Raw genomic sequence first — 16,091 nt, forward strand, 5'->3', positions numbered from 1 at the left:
AGAAATAAGTAGACTTCAACCACAAGCTTAAATGCTGTGTGGGTCTTCAGTTATATAGCAGGAAAGCCATCGCAAGTCTACGAAGGTCCCAGGGATTATTTACATTTCCATTGCAGAGCTGAAAGCAAGCTCTAGCCCCTGCTCTGCACGGGGTAAGAAACATAGCCAGTGCCAGCTGGGTTTCCACGGAAAATATCTGCAATGTCCGTGTTAGCTTTTGCTGGTCTCCCCAGATGAGCATTGCATGCTGTGGCCACGCTTACTGCTCAAGGTATGTTGAATGCAGATGGTCTGTTTGCTGCACTCATTCATTTAGGAGGGGTGGACATGTCAGGAGCACCAGATGAGAAGTTCTTAAGAAAGTGAACCTGGGATGGAGAGGGACAGCCGCCATCCCTTCCCCGGGGGCTATAGTGTTAGTTCAACCTGCCTTTCACCCTACCCTGCTGCACTCTGACCTGCAATAAATGCTTCCTGTGAGGCCAGGTATTGGTTTTTATTGGTTATTAAGGAGAATAATAACCTTTGTTATTCTGTTATTATGAAGTATATAGCTCTGAATTAATCTTCAATAATAGTTGGTAATGATATTTACAGATTAATTTTGTATTCTTTCTGGCTGGTGCTGCCTTTAGATTCAATTCAGTCCTTCCTTCCTTCCTTCCTTCCTTCCTTCCTTCCTTCCTTCCTTCCTTCCTTCCTTCCTTCCTTCCTGAAGTCAAAACCTGCTCTTCTGCTGCCTGCAGCGGGGAAGGGCAGCAGGAGAGCCTCGCAGGCTCCTGGGAGGCTCAGGGCACTAAAATGGTCTTTCTTTGCATCAGGGATCAGGCTGTCATCCACAGAGGAGCGATCAGCAGATGCAGAGTGTCCAGCCCCATTTATCTCTGCCAGATGGTGATAAAATACTAGTCCGGAGCACATGTTGCTTCTATTCAACCAAATGCTTGTGCCATGCTGTGGTCTCTCTGCCTCTGAACCAATGAGCCTCAGCCAGAAAATCCCAGCGGCAAAGGCCCCGGCAGCCCTCGGCTAAGCCCCTCTCCATGGCCTGTAGAAAATCAGAGAAATCAAACTAGGAAGGCTTGCAGCCCTGCAGGGACAGACAATAGCATGCAGGAAAGGAAGGAAGGGGTTAAAGAGGGTTCAGCACACACAAAAAGTAAATATTTGAGGCAGAAATGCAGAAAGAAGGAATAATGGAGAGAGAAGGGCAGGAGGAGGAAGCAAGAAGTGTAAAGAGAAGAAAAAGGAGGATTATTTTCTGCCAGAAAACAAAGGGATGGTTGTATGAGAAAAGCATTGGGGAAGCATTGGGGAAATGAGAGTTCAGCTCTGCACAAACTTTCTGTCTGACACAGGACAAGTCAATCTCTCTGTGTCTCAGTTTGCAAATGCTACAATGGGAATAATAAAGTCTCCTTTGTTCTGCCTCTCTCTGCTCACATCCGACATCCCTTCTGTTTGTATGTTGTAGAAAAGCAAGACGCTACTACACTGCAAACAAAAATAAAATCCACTGAGGCTTTGAGGGGAAAAAAACCAGAGGCAGGAAGGCAAATAGGCTATGATAAACCTAGGAGATAACTGCTCCAAAAACCAGGGGAGAGGGGGAAGAAATACAGGAGAGGCCTTTACTGAGGGAAGAAGAAAGAAACAATATGGACCAGATTAATCCTACTGTTGCCTCCTGGACTCCAGTAGAGTTCCTCGAGGGATGGGTTTAGCCGAAGGAGTTCAGTTTTGTTTGGTTAAAGAAACTTCATGCCAAAGTTTTTAAATAGTCAAATCTGTTCTGAGAACTACGAGAATGTGGGCTGCCTTTCCTGAAACATTGCATGGGACTTGGGATGAACAACTCGCGCTGAAGGCATCAGGAGCCAAGTGATTAAGCCCCATGCAGTGCTCTGACAGGAGGCCGCCTTCTTGCCTACGCATACTTTTTTTAAGTATAGAAAGTATTTCCATATTTCCAGCAGCTGATCTTTATTTGAAGCCAAGAGCTGCATTTTTAGATTAGAACTGAAGCTTTTCTAGGAAAAGCCACTCTGGAGCAGAGCATGGGTCGATCTAGCCCAAGATGGTGTCTCCAGCAGAGGCCCTGCACTCTGCTTAGAGAAAGAAATCCTAAAGCCTGCAGGGTTCTCTCCAAGGAAAATTTATATTTCACTCCAAGAGTTAGAGTTTGACTTTCACTGCAAAGTCTGTAGGCTTATATTCTTTCCAAAACTCTTGCTTACTTTATTAATCTTTACAGTTCCCTGGAGATATTTGTTGTTTGCAGATCTCTAACCCGTTCAGGAAGCCCCTTGAGCTGCTGACTTCGGTGTCCTGCGGCAGCAAGTTCCCCAGGCCAAATGAGGCATTTGTGCAGGGAAAAAGGAATTTTCTCTTCTCAATTTCAGGTTTGCCGCATTTAATGCAGAAGCATGCCCTAAGCTTCCCGTCTCACCCAGCTGGCTTCTCATTACAGTATCTCACCTAAAAGTGTGAGCTGCTTCTGCCGTCCAGGGAATCCCTGCTAGGAGATGGGCTGTGCATGTGTGATGCTGCTCTGCCCTGAAACGTGACTCAGCCACGCTGAGGATTCACTTTTTAAATTTTTCAGTGCTTCCAAGTTTACAAGAATACATTATTCTGTCAGCTTCTCCTGCAGGCATGGTGTGCTTTCTTCTCTTGTCACCAGAGTAATAAAAGTTTGTGGATAGCCATAGTGTCCCCGCTATGTGGATAGCACACTAAGCCAGGATGTGATAATGTGTGAGGGGCTGCAGGGTGACTGGGACATGGCACCGTGCTCTCTGCACCTCTCCTTTGGCAGTTGCGATGCTCAAGCTTCTTTGCAGACTATGGTGAGACTTGCAGGTAGAAGCGCAAGAGGGGCACTGTTCTGCTTATGATGATGGTGAACCAGCAAACCAGTGCATGGACAATGGGCAGGATGGCTCAGTGTTCAGCCTGCCCTTCCTTCATCCGTCTGTCCTTCTCTATCCTTCTGCCACAGAAGGGCTCGGGTCTTACAGGGCTAGGAGAGAGGTGTAGGGCAGGATACAAAGTACAGCCATCGGCATCATCTAGGAATGAACCGGCTAGATGGTTGTATATCTGGCGCTCTGCGGCAAAAATTAGATGATGCTATGAAGACATGGCTTCGGATCCAGCATGCAAACAAACAAAACAAATGTATTAGAAACAGGTGGGGGATAGGACGAAAATGAGCATTATTAGGGGTATGCTTATAATAACTTATGAACTGGGGAATGCATCATTGCTGTGCTGGGCCCTCTTGGAGACAGATTTGCTGTTGCTTTTGGAGCCCTTATTACAGCCATTGTTTTTCCCATTTATGCATCTATTTCCCCAGCCCTTGCTGGAAAACCTGACAGCATGCTCTGAGACGTAGCTGCTAACGCAAGGATTTTGTCAGGAGTGACCTCTGAAAGCAGCGGCTGTGGCCTCCCTCATCTGCGGGTCATGAGCTGCCACTTGGGTGAGCATGTACATCACCCAGAGCGGGGGCATTGCTTTAGGCACTGATCTGCCTTCAGGAGTTTTGTCCCTCATCCCGAGGGAAGTTTTGCAGCTCTTGGGAATTGGCTGTAGGACAGGCTCACAATTTTCCAATTCCTTCATCATTTTGGAGCATGACTGACCTGTCCTGGGGGATACTGAGAAAGGTGAAAACACCTGCTGGCAGCACTGTCCCCGTTTGTGTCTTTTCTTGCCTTTCCTGGGCACAGTCAGGACATCAGGGCTGTGAGCAGTGAGCCCCTTGCCTGCAGCCTGCCCTGCTTCAGCTCACAAGGTGATCATCTTTAAAAATCATACATTTTTCTCCTGGTCTCCATGTGTATTACATCTGTGAGATGCAATCCTTCCTTGTGGAGAGTGTTTGAAATTGTCCTTCAGCCCTCAGTATAGTAGGCTCTTGCTAAGAAGGCCTTATTGTGTGTTTTACATACAGGAATACCTCACCCACTGACATTTTTTTGGTAATGTTCACTAAGACTTCAGTTGTATAATGTCTAGTGCACAGTTAAGTGCCTAAGAATTGACTTTGCTGTTTCCTTGACAAATTTAACAAATATTGGCCAAAACTCAACGTGCACTGACACTGCTGATCTTGCAGCTGGAGAAATTTGGCCCAGTACTCCGCTTCAGTGTCTTCGAGCCATCATGATGTGTCTAGTACATTGGCTGTTCTCATTTGCTTCACTGTTGGATGAGATGCTTATATACAGAGCTCCTTAAATTCCAAACGTTGCGTGTGGCTGAAAGGTTCCTGCCTTTGACGTGAGAGCTAACCACAGCCTGGGATCTGAGAGGTTATTCTTGTTAAGAGGATAAGTTAATAGCAAAGTCTCACATATTAAACACAGAGTGCCCAAAGGTCTGCTTGCTTGAACACAGAAAGAGTTCAGCAACCAGGACTAGTTTCCCCGGTCCCAAACCACTTTACTAACACAAAGTGCTCTTTAGGGATCTCTCAGGACCGTACTCCAGTGCCTGCTCAAATTGCAGTTACTTTGGTCTTGGCCTTGCATTGAATTACCTCACTCCGTTGTGTGCTGATTTTCATGAACGTAGGCTCAGCTGGCGAGCTTGCTCATCTTCTGGAGCTGAGTGTCGCAGAAGTGACACCTGAGAGCATGTGGGGCCATAGAGGGGCAGTTGTAGCGATCGGTCACTGGTGAGGGACATATTTGAATGCACAAGACAGTCTTGTTGCACAAGCTGACTGTGAATGGCAAATGCTACCTCATTTGCCATTAACAGTAACTTAATAATAATAATAATAATAATAATAATAATAATAATAATAATAATACTTGTAGGTATGCAGGTTCATCTGAGGGTGAAAATGGCTGTTACGGTCATCCTGTCTGTTCCATGTGTCTGCATGGATCAAACCACTGTACCTTTGCAGGCTGCACGATGCAAGAAATAGATGACAATATATCATCTATATCAAAAATAATATAGTGGTGAAACACTGGATCGGGTTGCCCAGAGAGGTGGTAGATGCCCCATCCTTGAAACATTCAAGGACAGGCTGGATGGGGCTCTGAGCAACCTGATCTAGGTGAAGATGTCCCTGCCCATTGCAGGGGGGATGGACTAGAGGACCTTTAAAGGTCCCTTCCATCCCAAAGCATTCTATGATTCTATACAGGAGCAGCTTTTATCCCCTTTCCCACTTTCAGACCCAGATGGTCAGGTGTCATCTGCTGTGTTCAGTAAGGAAGGTGTGATGGCTGGAGCAATGTTGACCTGTTTCTAGCCAGTCAAGAAAGCTGCTTAGTGAGAAGACTCTCTTGCCCTGGTACCATCTCAGAAGAATGGTGGTTGCTGCCTGCCTGTGGTCTTTTGCAAAGCAGAAGGATGCTGCTGGTGGCTGAAACCATCAGCAGTTCTTTTCCTAAGGCTTCCGGGAGAGTGAAAATCTGGGATTTCTTTGGTGAACTTCGAGTACACATGAAATAATTTGGCACTGCAGAGAAGGCAAATGGCCTATGCAGGTGTATGTAACATGTAATCAAACAGCATGAATTACATGAGGATGCACTGTCGTTTCAAGCCACTCCTTAGCCAGGGAGAACTTTGGCTGGCTCATAAGGAACATGTCCTCCCTCTGAGCATGGTCCCTGCCTTGAGCCGTTCCATCTCAGCCGTGCTGTGTGGAGCAGAAAGAGGGGAAGGGGAAAAGCCTTTTTTAAGCCAGCCCCTATGCAAATCTGTCTCAAGGGCTGATGCTAAATGGATGTGTATGTGTTGTAACGTTCCCTGTAATTTTGCCCGGACTGTGTTCAAAACAGTGAAGGCAGAAAGCTCCTGGCTTGGTGTACAAGCTGGGCATCTCCCAGGCTCGATAGTATGGTCTGTGAAAAAGGCAGCAGGGATAAATCTGGTTCCTTAGTGGGAAAATTGTTAACCTGTCGGAACTTCTGAAGGATCAAGTGATGAGTTGATTCTCTGTATTTTCTTTTTACAAACATATCTCTGTCGATGCTAATGCTGTTTGTGTATCAGCCATTAGGGTCTGTCTCTTGGTGCTTTTATGTAATTTACAGACTTTCTCCAGTCTGATTTTGAGAAACACAGAGTGTCTGTGAAGCTGGGAGCAAGGATGTGCTCTCTTCTAATGTGGCTTTCCTGTTTTCCTCTGTTTTGCAGGTTCTTTTCGAAATGATGGTTTAAAAGCGGCTGATGTCCTTCCTATACTAAAGGAGAAAGTGGCCTTCGTGTCAGGTGAGTACATCTTTTCTGGATCCCTCTAGCCCAGCACAAGCACTGCCTGCCGCATCCTTGTCCTTATGGTGCTGCAGAGTCACGAGGGACCAGTTTCGTGTTTGGACTTGGTAGTAGTTAAATTAGCTCTTCTGCTAAGAAAAGGGCTGTATGTGGAACAGGGCTATCCAGTAATACTCAGAGTGTTGGAAACTGGCCTATGGTGTTTTTGTTCATATTCTGAGAAACAGGTGATGGGCAGCACAGGTGGGATGAAATGCAGCTTCTCAGCTCCAGCCCAGGCCTGTGCTGTCTCGGCATTCAGAATGGTTCAGGGATCCTGCTTTGGGTTCGAGGTCAGTGAATAGCATTAATTCCTGTTTGTAGGAAGCACTCAGACCTGTAAATCACTGGTGTTTCATTTGAAATCCCAATCAACTTGCAGTTAAAAGTGCCACTGATGCTGCATTTACATAATGACTCAGATGCTCAAAGATCTCCTGCCATCCTGTACAAAGATTTACAGCCTTCATTCAGGAGACAAATCTTGAGGACCTGGGGGTGGATGAGGACTAGACAATATGGAAAAGTCTTTGAGAATGGCTTGAATGATATTGTTTCTGGGGTGAATTACAACTTTTCAGGGAGAAGGGGAAGAGAAAGTCTGAAGTGATCATGATCTTGCATGAAGTCACTCAAATTGGCAGCATAAAACTGGGGTATTCCCAGTGCCAGCGTTTCTGATGATTGCAAACCATTCAAGCTGCTTTTGGTGATCCTCCCTGTTGCAATGAGAAAACCTGCGTCAAAAGCAGCCAGCCCCCTTGTTTGCAGTCTTTGCTTTCTGTTTCCTTCATCTCCGCAGTAATGCTGACTGCAGAGGGGAGGAGAGCAGCAGCAAGGCCATTGGGTGCCCAGGCTCTTCCTCCTTGGCTGCTGGAGCAGGGCCTGTGCGGATGGGGCTTGTCACCCTGCCGAGCCACGGAGATGCCTGGCCAGGCAGGAAAAGCTTTTGCCTTGAGTAATGGTTGGTGTGAGATGTCTTCCCATGTAGCAACAGTTAAATGGTCCACGGATCATGAGTCCAGCAGTGACTTGGGCAAACGATTTATGGCTCTATAAACCCTAAACTTTCTGACCAATGACCTGAAAATCCAAGACTTTTGAGGCAAGTTTGTGAGACACCAAAAGCCTTGTGTGAAAACCCAAGACCATCCCAACAGTACTCACATGCAGGACTACTTTACCTCGCACTGGTGTCTCGTTCTGAATGTCTTGAAATGTTTTACGTGGTTGTTGTCTTTCACTGTTCTGAAGAGAGGAACAATGTCATAAAACCCCAGCGTACCTTCAGACTTTTTTGCAACACAAAGCTGAACCAAGTGCTCTGGGGAAGTGAAAGGGAGAAATTTATGCAGGGACTGTACTGGAATTTAGTTCTTGGCTCCTGCTGTTGCTTTGCATGGAAATGACTGCAGGATCATTTGGTAATTCACGGAATGTTTAATAACGATAACCTGTCTGGATCGTTTATATAGCCCTTCCACTGACAGTGGCGGCGTTCAGCTGGGAGCCAGAAGGTCTCACACCAAATAATCAGCTCGTTAGATGCTGTCCTGAGCCAAGCTTGCCTTGTGGGGGGCCGTTAAACAAGCAGTGCCAGCATGATCCCCTGGGGTTTTGCACTGTGATCCGCTGCAGGCAAGGGACAGGTCGCTCCTCGTAGACTCACCAGCCTCCAGACCTGTATCTGCTCAAAACGTGCCTGTTCCTGACACAGCTAGCTAGATAGCGGCCCTAGGATTTACACCTCCTCTCCATGGTCTCCAAATGCAACGACTACATGCAACAATTGTCAGGGGCCTTTGCAGATAGAATGGTCTGAGCTGCTGGTGTCTGACTGCAGTAGCCCCAGCATCACCCTCCAGCCCAGAGTTTAAGTACTGCCCAGTCTTCCCCTGGGTTGTTGTAATAAAGCAGATTAAGAAAAGGATTTGAGCACTTCAACTGATGGCTAGGTTCTTTTTAATGAAAACAGAATAACTTCCTAGACTATGCTTTGACCACAGAAGAATGTTTGCCGAAATAGAAAAATCAAATAGCTGGACTTTGCAAGACGAAAAAAAAAATATTCTGCAGTTAGCACAGACTTTGGGAGCACATGGCGTTTGTAATCAGGCTTCCTTGAGGAAAAGGAGAGTTTTATTGAGTCTTCTTCAGAGTTTTATACTACAGTTAATTTTAACGATAACAGTACAGTAAAGTTGTCAAGGGGGTTCTCCTTACACCAGCAGAATTTATCAGCACGCACAAAAAATCTCAGCTGAACATCTCAGTTACATAGTTTATTTCTTTTCTCATCTGCTGTGGCTTACCAGCTTGGTTTTTAGTCCATGATTCGACAGGAAAGCTGCAGAGAACAAGCAAGCTCCTTCAGGCAGGGGCTATACCACGCTTTGTGTTTTGGTGTTGTGGATGCTCCACACCTGGGCCATGCAGAGCAGCAGGCAGAACAGGCAGGGAAGTGACACCGGCTGCTGCCTGCTCCAGAGCAGGCACAACAGGACCTGCCTGCACAGCCGTGTAATCTCAGAGGAGCACTCAAGCTTTCAGAAGTGCACTTAATTTCAGAGTTGAAATACAGCTCTAACTAGCTGGGCATGGATTCATCCAGCCTAAATGCCGTCTGGGGCTCTGAGCCTGGCGCTTCCCCTCGGCTGGCTCAGCCGGCAGCGAGCAGCAGGCGCGGGGCTCTGCATCCGCATCCCTGCGCCGCGGGAGAGTTGAGGGGTGGATAATGCTGGGATTTTTTCCTGGAACTGGTTCTTGATTTCTTCCAGTGACCTCATGTATGAGCTAGACTGAACGCGAGGAAAGTTCATGTGTATGTGCGTCTAAACAGCACCTGAAAATCCCATTCCAGCACTCGTAAGCAGAGAGATGGCCTGAGCAGTCGGTGCATCCTGGCCATCGCCGTCTGATGGCTTCCATCGCTGACCTCGTGGAAGCAGATTAAGCAGGGGGTTGGCAGGGGGGAGGCTTTGGCCACCTGCTTGTTGCCTAAACCCTCATAAAATCTTGGCTTTGCCTGGGTGGTTCACTGTGTTGCTTCCAGCAATGGAATGGCTTTGGGAACCATTAGGGAGCGAGCTACAGGCCAGAGACTGATTTTTGTATTCTGAGAAGGAGATGAGCACAGAGGAGAGGAAATAAAACAGCTTGTAGATTATTTAGGTGGTTTTTTTTTCAGTGAGAGGTGGTGAAATATTTTGGAAGCTGCGCTGCTTTCCTAGGAAACACAGGTGCTGTTTTAGAAGAGTGGTTTAACTTGGGATGTTGTTCAGCCGCTTGATTATATTTATAGGAGATTTTCTGTCCATCACTGCACTACAGCAGGAAGCATATGAGGCTCTCAGGAGAGGGAGGGGAGCATGTTATCACGTTCCCTTCCCGTGCATGGAGCTTTTCATACACTTAGGCTATGAAAAGCTTGTTAGTTGACTAATGCCGTGGGTCTCGCTGAAAGCATTTGCCCTTTCCCCACGTCCCACCCAGAAGAGTTTCTCAGCATCCTTCCCAGCACTTCCCATTCCCCGGATGGCTCAGAAGAGCGGCAGCGCGTGGGCTCCCGCCTGTCACCCAGGTACTGTCTGCTCATCTGCCGAGGCAGGAGCACAAAGGAGGAGGCTGGCCAGGTTTCTGAGAGGGTGGTTGAGCACGGAGGAATCAACAGCAAAAGGCAGAAGGGTGTAATAAGCCGGTGAGCTGCTGCAGCTGTGAAAAGCAGAGCTCCCAACGCGTGTTCAGCAAAGTGGGAGGTTTTCCTGTGGACTTTGGGCAATAAAAGGCATGGAGCAGGGAGGAGTGGATACGGTAACAGTTCGGCCAGCTCCATCCTTCAAAAGCCCACTGTCCCCAACCCCACATGTCTTGGGAGAAGCCTCGTGAGCTGGGTCACAGCGACGTCTGAGCCTGGCTGACAGCCTGAAGGAAAAACAGAGACAGATTTCCCAAAAGGTCTTTCAGAGGAGGAATTTTGGTGTAAATAGATCAGATGAAAGGACAACTTTACGATTAAGTTTCACTAAATTTAGGCCAGCAGGATGAATCAAAGAGGAAGGCTCAGAGGGGAAGACACTGACCTTCCTAAAAACTTGTCTGAAGACACCACAGGTCACTTAGTGCCCCATGGGACCACATGTGGAGGGGTATGTTTTTGCTTTTTCTGCAATGGATGCACTTCACTCTTCAGAGAAAGAGTTGAAATGAGACCCCAGGGCCCTCTGGGAACTGGAAGAGTTCAGATCCAGGTTTCAGGGGGTCTCAAACGCTGATTTGTAGACACTGGAATTTATATTGGCTTGGGAATAGAACTAACCAAAATATTTAATTTTTGAGTGATGTAAACATTTTGTATTTGCACAAAAAGTTTTGATTTAAATTATAAGTTTCCATTCTCCTCTTCCTCTGGAATGGAAATTTCAAATGAAACATCAACAATTCTTCTATGTTTTGTTACAGAAAAATGTCTTCCATTTTATACCATTCCCTGATGTAGTTTGAAATCAATGGAAATTCCCAAAAGAGGAAATATGCTATTAGAAAAACATAGCATTGCCTGACTATTGAATTTTCCTGGTGGTTTTGGGCCATCATGCTTTCATCTGGAATTTGCTGCTGCATTGTTGCTGATTTTTCTTTGAAATAAAAAATAAGGAAGTTTAGACTGTAAAGTTTCCAGGTCTTTTGATGAGGTCTGAGCCTGCTGGGTTTTTTGTTGTTGTTTGTTTTTTTAGTGTTAGGTCATTTTTGAGGACAGAGAAGAGTCTTCACCTATAGAGGGTGTTTAGATATCCTCATTGGGACTCTAAGGTTAAAGCAGAAATCAAAATGTTTCCTGGGATTTCTGATTTCATTTACAGGTTGTAAATGCAGTGTGCAGAATCAGTTGCCGTATTTCTTTCCATATGTTTTAACTGTAGCCATGGACTAAATTAAACAATTTCTGTGGAGAATGTCTAGTCAGTGCCAGCACTTACTGTCCTGGCGCTCGGACACCAGCAGCTTGCCAAGATCCGCCAATATCTCCTCAGAGCAGGGAGATTTCTCCTTTACGTATTTCCTCAATTAGCATGTGTCAGAGTAGTGATGCAACCTGTGCTGCCTTGTGGAGAGGCAGAAAGGTTCAAGTGCCTTACAAAACTGGGCAAAAAATCAACCTAATCAAAATTTCTATCCAAAAAGACTTGCAAGAACTTGTGGGATCGCAAGTCATTGACTGCGTATCATCCAAACGTGCTGGACTCTGACCACCTTCTGATCGATGGGTCCCTGCATCCTGTCACATAGGTATAGCTTCTGAATTAATGATAGGGACTTTCAAAATAACAATAAGAGGAAGGAATTGAGCCTGTGAAGCAAGAAGGTCTGTATACATCCCATCCTGTTCCAGCTCACAGGGTTTTCTCGTCCTTAAAGACATAGCGAGCTCCATATGTGTCTCAGCAAAGGTCTCCTCTTCATTTACACAAGCAGTCGAGAGTTGTCCTTATAGAGAAATCAAGGCTAGGAGCTTATAAATCAATATAAGGACCCAGGTAGGTGACAGTAGCACCTGGGATAATTAGTACGATAACAACCAGCCATTCTGGTCATTTTGCAGTAAGATGTGCTCTTCTGTTCCACTAATGAGACTCTTCACATCTGAAAACTTCCTTATTTCTGTGAAAGCGCTTTGGTTCATAGGCTTATGGTTTTTTTCCTAAGGAATCAATTTTAACTGACAAGAAGCACTGAAATTCACAAGTGGACATCCTCTCTGTATTAGCAATGGTTGGGATTTTTTTAATGCTTTTTTTGTGGGAAAATATAGGCTATTTGAAATGGAAATACTTTTCTGGAATGTACAATTTCCGAAACATTTTCATCTGCTAGTGTTTTCCAGCTCTAGGCTGAATTTCTTCTTAAAACCAGAGGGAAAAAAGACTTCCTAATAGCAACTATGTAAGTCCAATAGCTTGAACTCTCCCCTGAACTTTCATTAATTTGCAGGATCCTCTACTTGGCTGTAGCTGTTGAGGACTTACCTGCTGGGGCTGTGGCAAACCTCAGCAGCCAGTTATATTAAATCAGTTTATCACATATTTCACTTTGCTGATGAACATCAGAAGCTTTGCCATCTCTATTTCTCTGTGCTTATCTCAAATGAGGAAGACAGTGTGAGATCAGGGTGAATATGGCCTCCCTTTGTTTCTCCTTATTCTGTACAGCTTCTACCGTTACGCTCAATGGCGTGAGGTCGGAGTGCCTGTCAGTGCTGCCATCAGCAGCGTGACTGCATCGCCGCGTGCTATTTTTGTTCCCTTCCCTTCTCCAGGGACAAGAGGGTGTGCAGTGGGGTGTTTTGTTTTAGAAGATTTGGGGTTTATTTTGTTCAGTTTCTCTATTGTTTTTTAAATATATACAGCTATTCCTATACATCTGTGATACAGGAGGCGAGATCAAAAAACCTAATTTGCAGCTGGGGCAAAAGGCAGCGAGGTTTGCGTAGGTGTGAGTAAGGGGCAGTGTTGAAGAGAAGGGTACTGGTTCTCCCTTGATACTTCACAGCAAACCAGCTTCTTCCAGAGTTAAAAATGGGCTCCTCTGAACTCTCTCTGGAAGTTTTGCCTTCCACACAAAGAAGATCTTCCTTCGTTTTAATGAGTCTCACTTGTCCTTAGTTTTGCTTTGCTGGGGCAATATCTTTGTGGGAAATGAGATAATTTTCCCAGTGGCTTGTTGGCAAATAAACATTTAAAATTAAAGAAGTACCTCAAAATACTTGCATAAACCAGCAAAGGTGTATTACAAGCCACAACAGGTGGTCTCTTCAAATCCATGCAGTGGCTCTGGGTGATTGCGGAACAAATTTACCTGGTGGGAAGCAGGATCCTCCAGTGGCTGCGGTGAGCATCCCGTCTACAGCCTCTGATCTGCTCTGCCAAGGGATCTTCTGGTGGGAACATACAGCCTTGTTTTTGGAATCATTAACCCTAAATGTAATGTTGCAAATGTTAGCCATTAGGATTTGATTCAGGCAATCGACTCTGGGATATGGGATGCTGCAAAGAGCAACACACTGGAGGATCAGGCCCTGGTGACTGCATTGCAGCTGTGTTAATTTGCACGTGGACTTGTTGTGGGAACTTAAATTTCCATCACTGTTGCACTAGAATTGCCTGCTTTGGAATCAACTGAATTTGAGGGTGGTCATACAGTTAATCCTATATATGACCCTTACAACACATTAGTCCCTCTTGAAGCTGGAGGAGCTTTAGTATAGAAGTCTGTTCACAGGAGGTCTGGTAGCAAGCAAACTCACACAGAGCTCCGCTATGGCAGGGAAAGGAATATTATTTTAAGACTCTGGATACCAATTCCTTGATACTTTGCTTTCCTAGGAAGTCTGTCAATTAGATTTAGAAATCCAGAGCATATTGTTTGTCATTTTACCGAGGCGCTTGACATCAGCTGACCTCGTTCTGTCTCCTAGTTCTCTTCATTATCATTCATTTTTTCACCATATTTTGGACTGAAATACCTTTTGAGGAGTATTTCAGCTCCTCTGGAAACTCACTTATGGTCTCAGCAGAGTCTGCAACATCAAGATTGATCAGCTTATGATCTGCAGGGGTCAGATGAAGCAGCATATTCATTTGAACTGCAGTAGACATCTGAATGGAGGCCAGAGACACTGTGTACTACTCCTGTCTCCATTGCTGACGTGTTGCAGGACCTTAGACAAGGGACTCGGGAGCCTTTATGTGTGTGGACGTTTGCCTATGTCTATGGTTAATCCTTGTGAATTCATGCTGATAAAGAGAGTGGAAAAGGAAACAGAGGGCTTGAATCCCTTAAAGATAGACAAATGCAAGCAGGTAAGTATCTTGGTAGAATGGCTGATAAGACTGCAGAGATGCAGCTTGAAAACAGAGCTCGATAAAATCATTATCTGTTGTATACAAGAAGTCTGCATTAAAGGAAACTGATAATTTCCTGTCCTAAACAGGGTTACACAAAGCTGGAATTTCAACTTTTTGTGTCTTACCGGGGATGGACGTCCCTCAGGGCTTGAAATTGGGAAGGCCCGTACACAGAGTTCACATTAATAACGCTGTGGGTTGGCCAACATCTTGACTTACCTGTGGGCAGCTGGAGCCGCCATAGGCAGAAGCATTGGGGCCCACCACTGAGAGGATTAAGATGTCAGTTCAGGCAGCTGCCAGGACAGGGATCTTGTGGCTGGAGTCCCTTTCCTCTTGGCTGCAGGCTTGACGAGAAAAGTGGTCATCAGAAGGTCACTGACTCTGCTGCCTGCTTCCATACAGGTTTTTTGAGGTTTCTTTAATGTTTTCTTTTAATGTGGTATGCATCACGATGCCTTGTGCCATCACTGCAATACCCCCTGTATGATTTGTGGAGGAAAAATGATGTAATCCTACTTCTGGGAGCAAATGCTGAATTTAGCAATGGTTTCTGTATAGGCTAGAAGAAAGGGAGATGGGAAGAACCGGCAAGCAAGCCACTGACAGGCAAGGCCATCAACACAGGATTTTGTAGGAGGAATACAAGACATATATGGCTAAATATTTGTTCTCAGTGTACTTTGTGCCCTGAAGAACATGTGTTTTTCTGACTCCTTTTTCCAGAGCACTAATAACTAGACCATCTGTTTGCCTCTCTAAATCAGAGCAAAGCCCATGAAAACCCACCTTGAAAAACAATTAGAAATTATCAGCTGTTTGTTTTAGCATTTAATAACTGTAATTAGCAAGCCTAATGACATGTTTGATTATTGCATCCCATGTCTGTAGCCCAGTGGGAGGCAGGAGATGGGACATATTGATGAGAGCAATTGAGACTCTTTACTTCCTTCCATTTTTTATTTTCTTTTAAAACAATATGCTGGGTAGTTCTCTGAAAAGACTGTGCATGTAAAATTGATGATGAGATCATGGCTGACTTGGGGCAAGATTAGCCTCCTTGGGTGGATTACTAACAAGCTGAGACAGAGTTTCTATAATGTTTTTAGTTGCTGCCTTTTAGCCTAAGCACTATGAAGCTCTAATACAGTGAACTAAGAGTCAGAAAACCTAATTCCTACTCCTGGTTCTTCAAGTGACTTGCTGTGCAATCTGGGCTGAATTTCTTCCCCTCTCTGTACCTTCACTGTTCCCCTCAGTAAAAAAGGAGATAATAAAGCGGAGGAAAGGTATCGACTCCATGTACAGCTAATGCCGAAAGATTTTCTTCCCTTTTAGTGGCTGTTGCTACCTGTCTGGAGGCTGTTAGAGAAGATGAGGGTCCTAATATAGGCATGTTAGGTGTCTAAAGTTTGATGGTGGTAATATCCCATTTAGTCTGCCTAGAAAAGCTGAGATTTGGAGTTATAAAGTGCAATGGAAAAGCTACATGTTATTAGTATTTAAGAGAGTAAACCAGAGTTACTGAACTCTGCAAGTCTTATGGTGAATTAAACATACCATGGTTTGTTGTGGAAGAAACCTGACGTTTCTTCATACAGGCTCTTCATAAAATTGTAAATTATGCAGGCATTCATAAAAATTAGGGATTGCTCATGAATAATTTGGAAACAAGTGAAGGATTTTAATATGTACGTCACACTTGTAATAATAATTTCACCCTATTGCTCAAAGCATAGAGCAGTGCTTTCATCACAGATTAGAAACATTTGTTTCTAAACCTCACATTTCTTGAGATTTGCCCCATATCTCCTTGTTCTTCTGTGCCATAGGCCTAGAAGGAATCAGTCCAGGGACTTATTTATCCTTCCATCATCCAGAAACCTCCAACTGGGTCATCAT

General features: G+C 45.1%; 1 protein-coding gene across 12 annotated transcripts in view; it reads left to right on the forward strand.

Moving 5' to 3' along the window:
• Positions 1 to 16,091, forward strand: part of KALRN (kalirin RhoGEF kinase) — a 532,514-nt gene that overhangs the window by 159,957 nt on the left and 356,466 nt on the right. For all 12 annotated transcript variants that reach the window (XM_087734558.1, XM_087734567.1, XM_087734559.1 and 9 more), the window contains one exon: positions 6,172 to 6,246. In XM_087734558.1, coding sequence (XP_087590684.1) covers positions 6,172 to 6,246 — 75 coding nt within the window. The remainder of the gene's footprint in view (positions 1 to 6,171; positions 6,247 to 16,091) is intronic.

Source organism: Nipponia nippon, unplaced genomic scaffold (assembly GCF_047370975.1).
Source record: "Nipponia nippon isolate SJK-2023a ecotype South Korea unplaced genomic scaffold, ASM4737097v1 scaffold_5, whole genome shotgun sequence".
NCBI lineage: Eukaryota > Metazoa > Chordata > Aves > Pelecaniformes > Threskiornithidae > Nipponia > Nipponia nippon.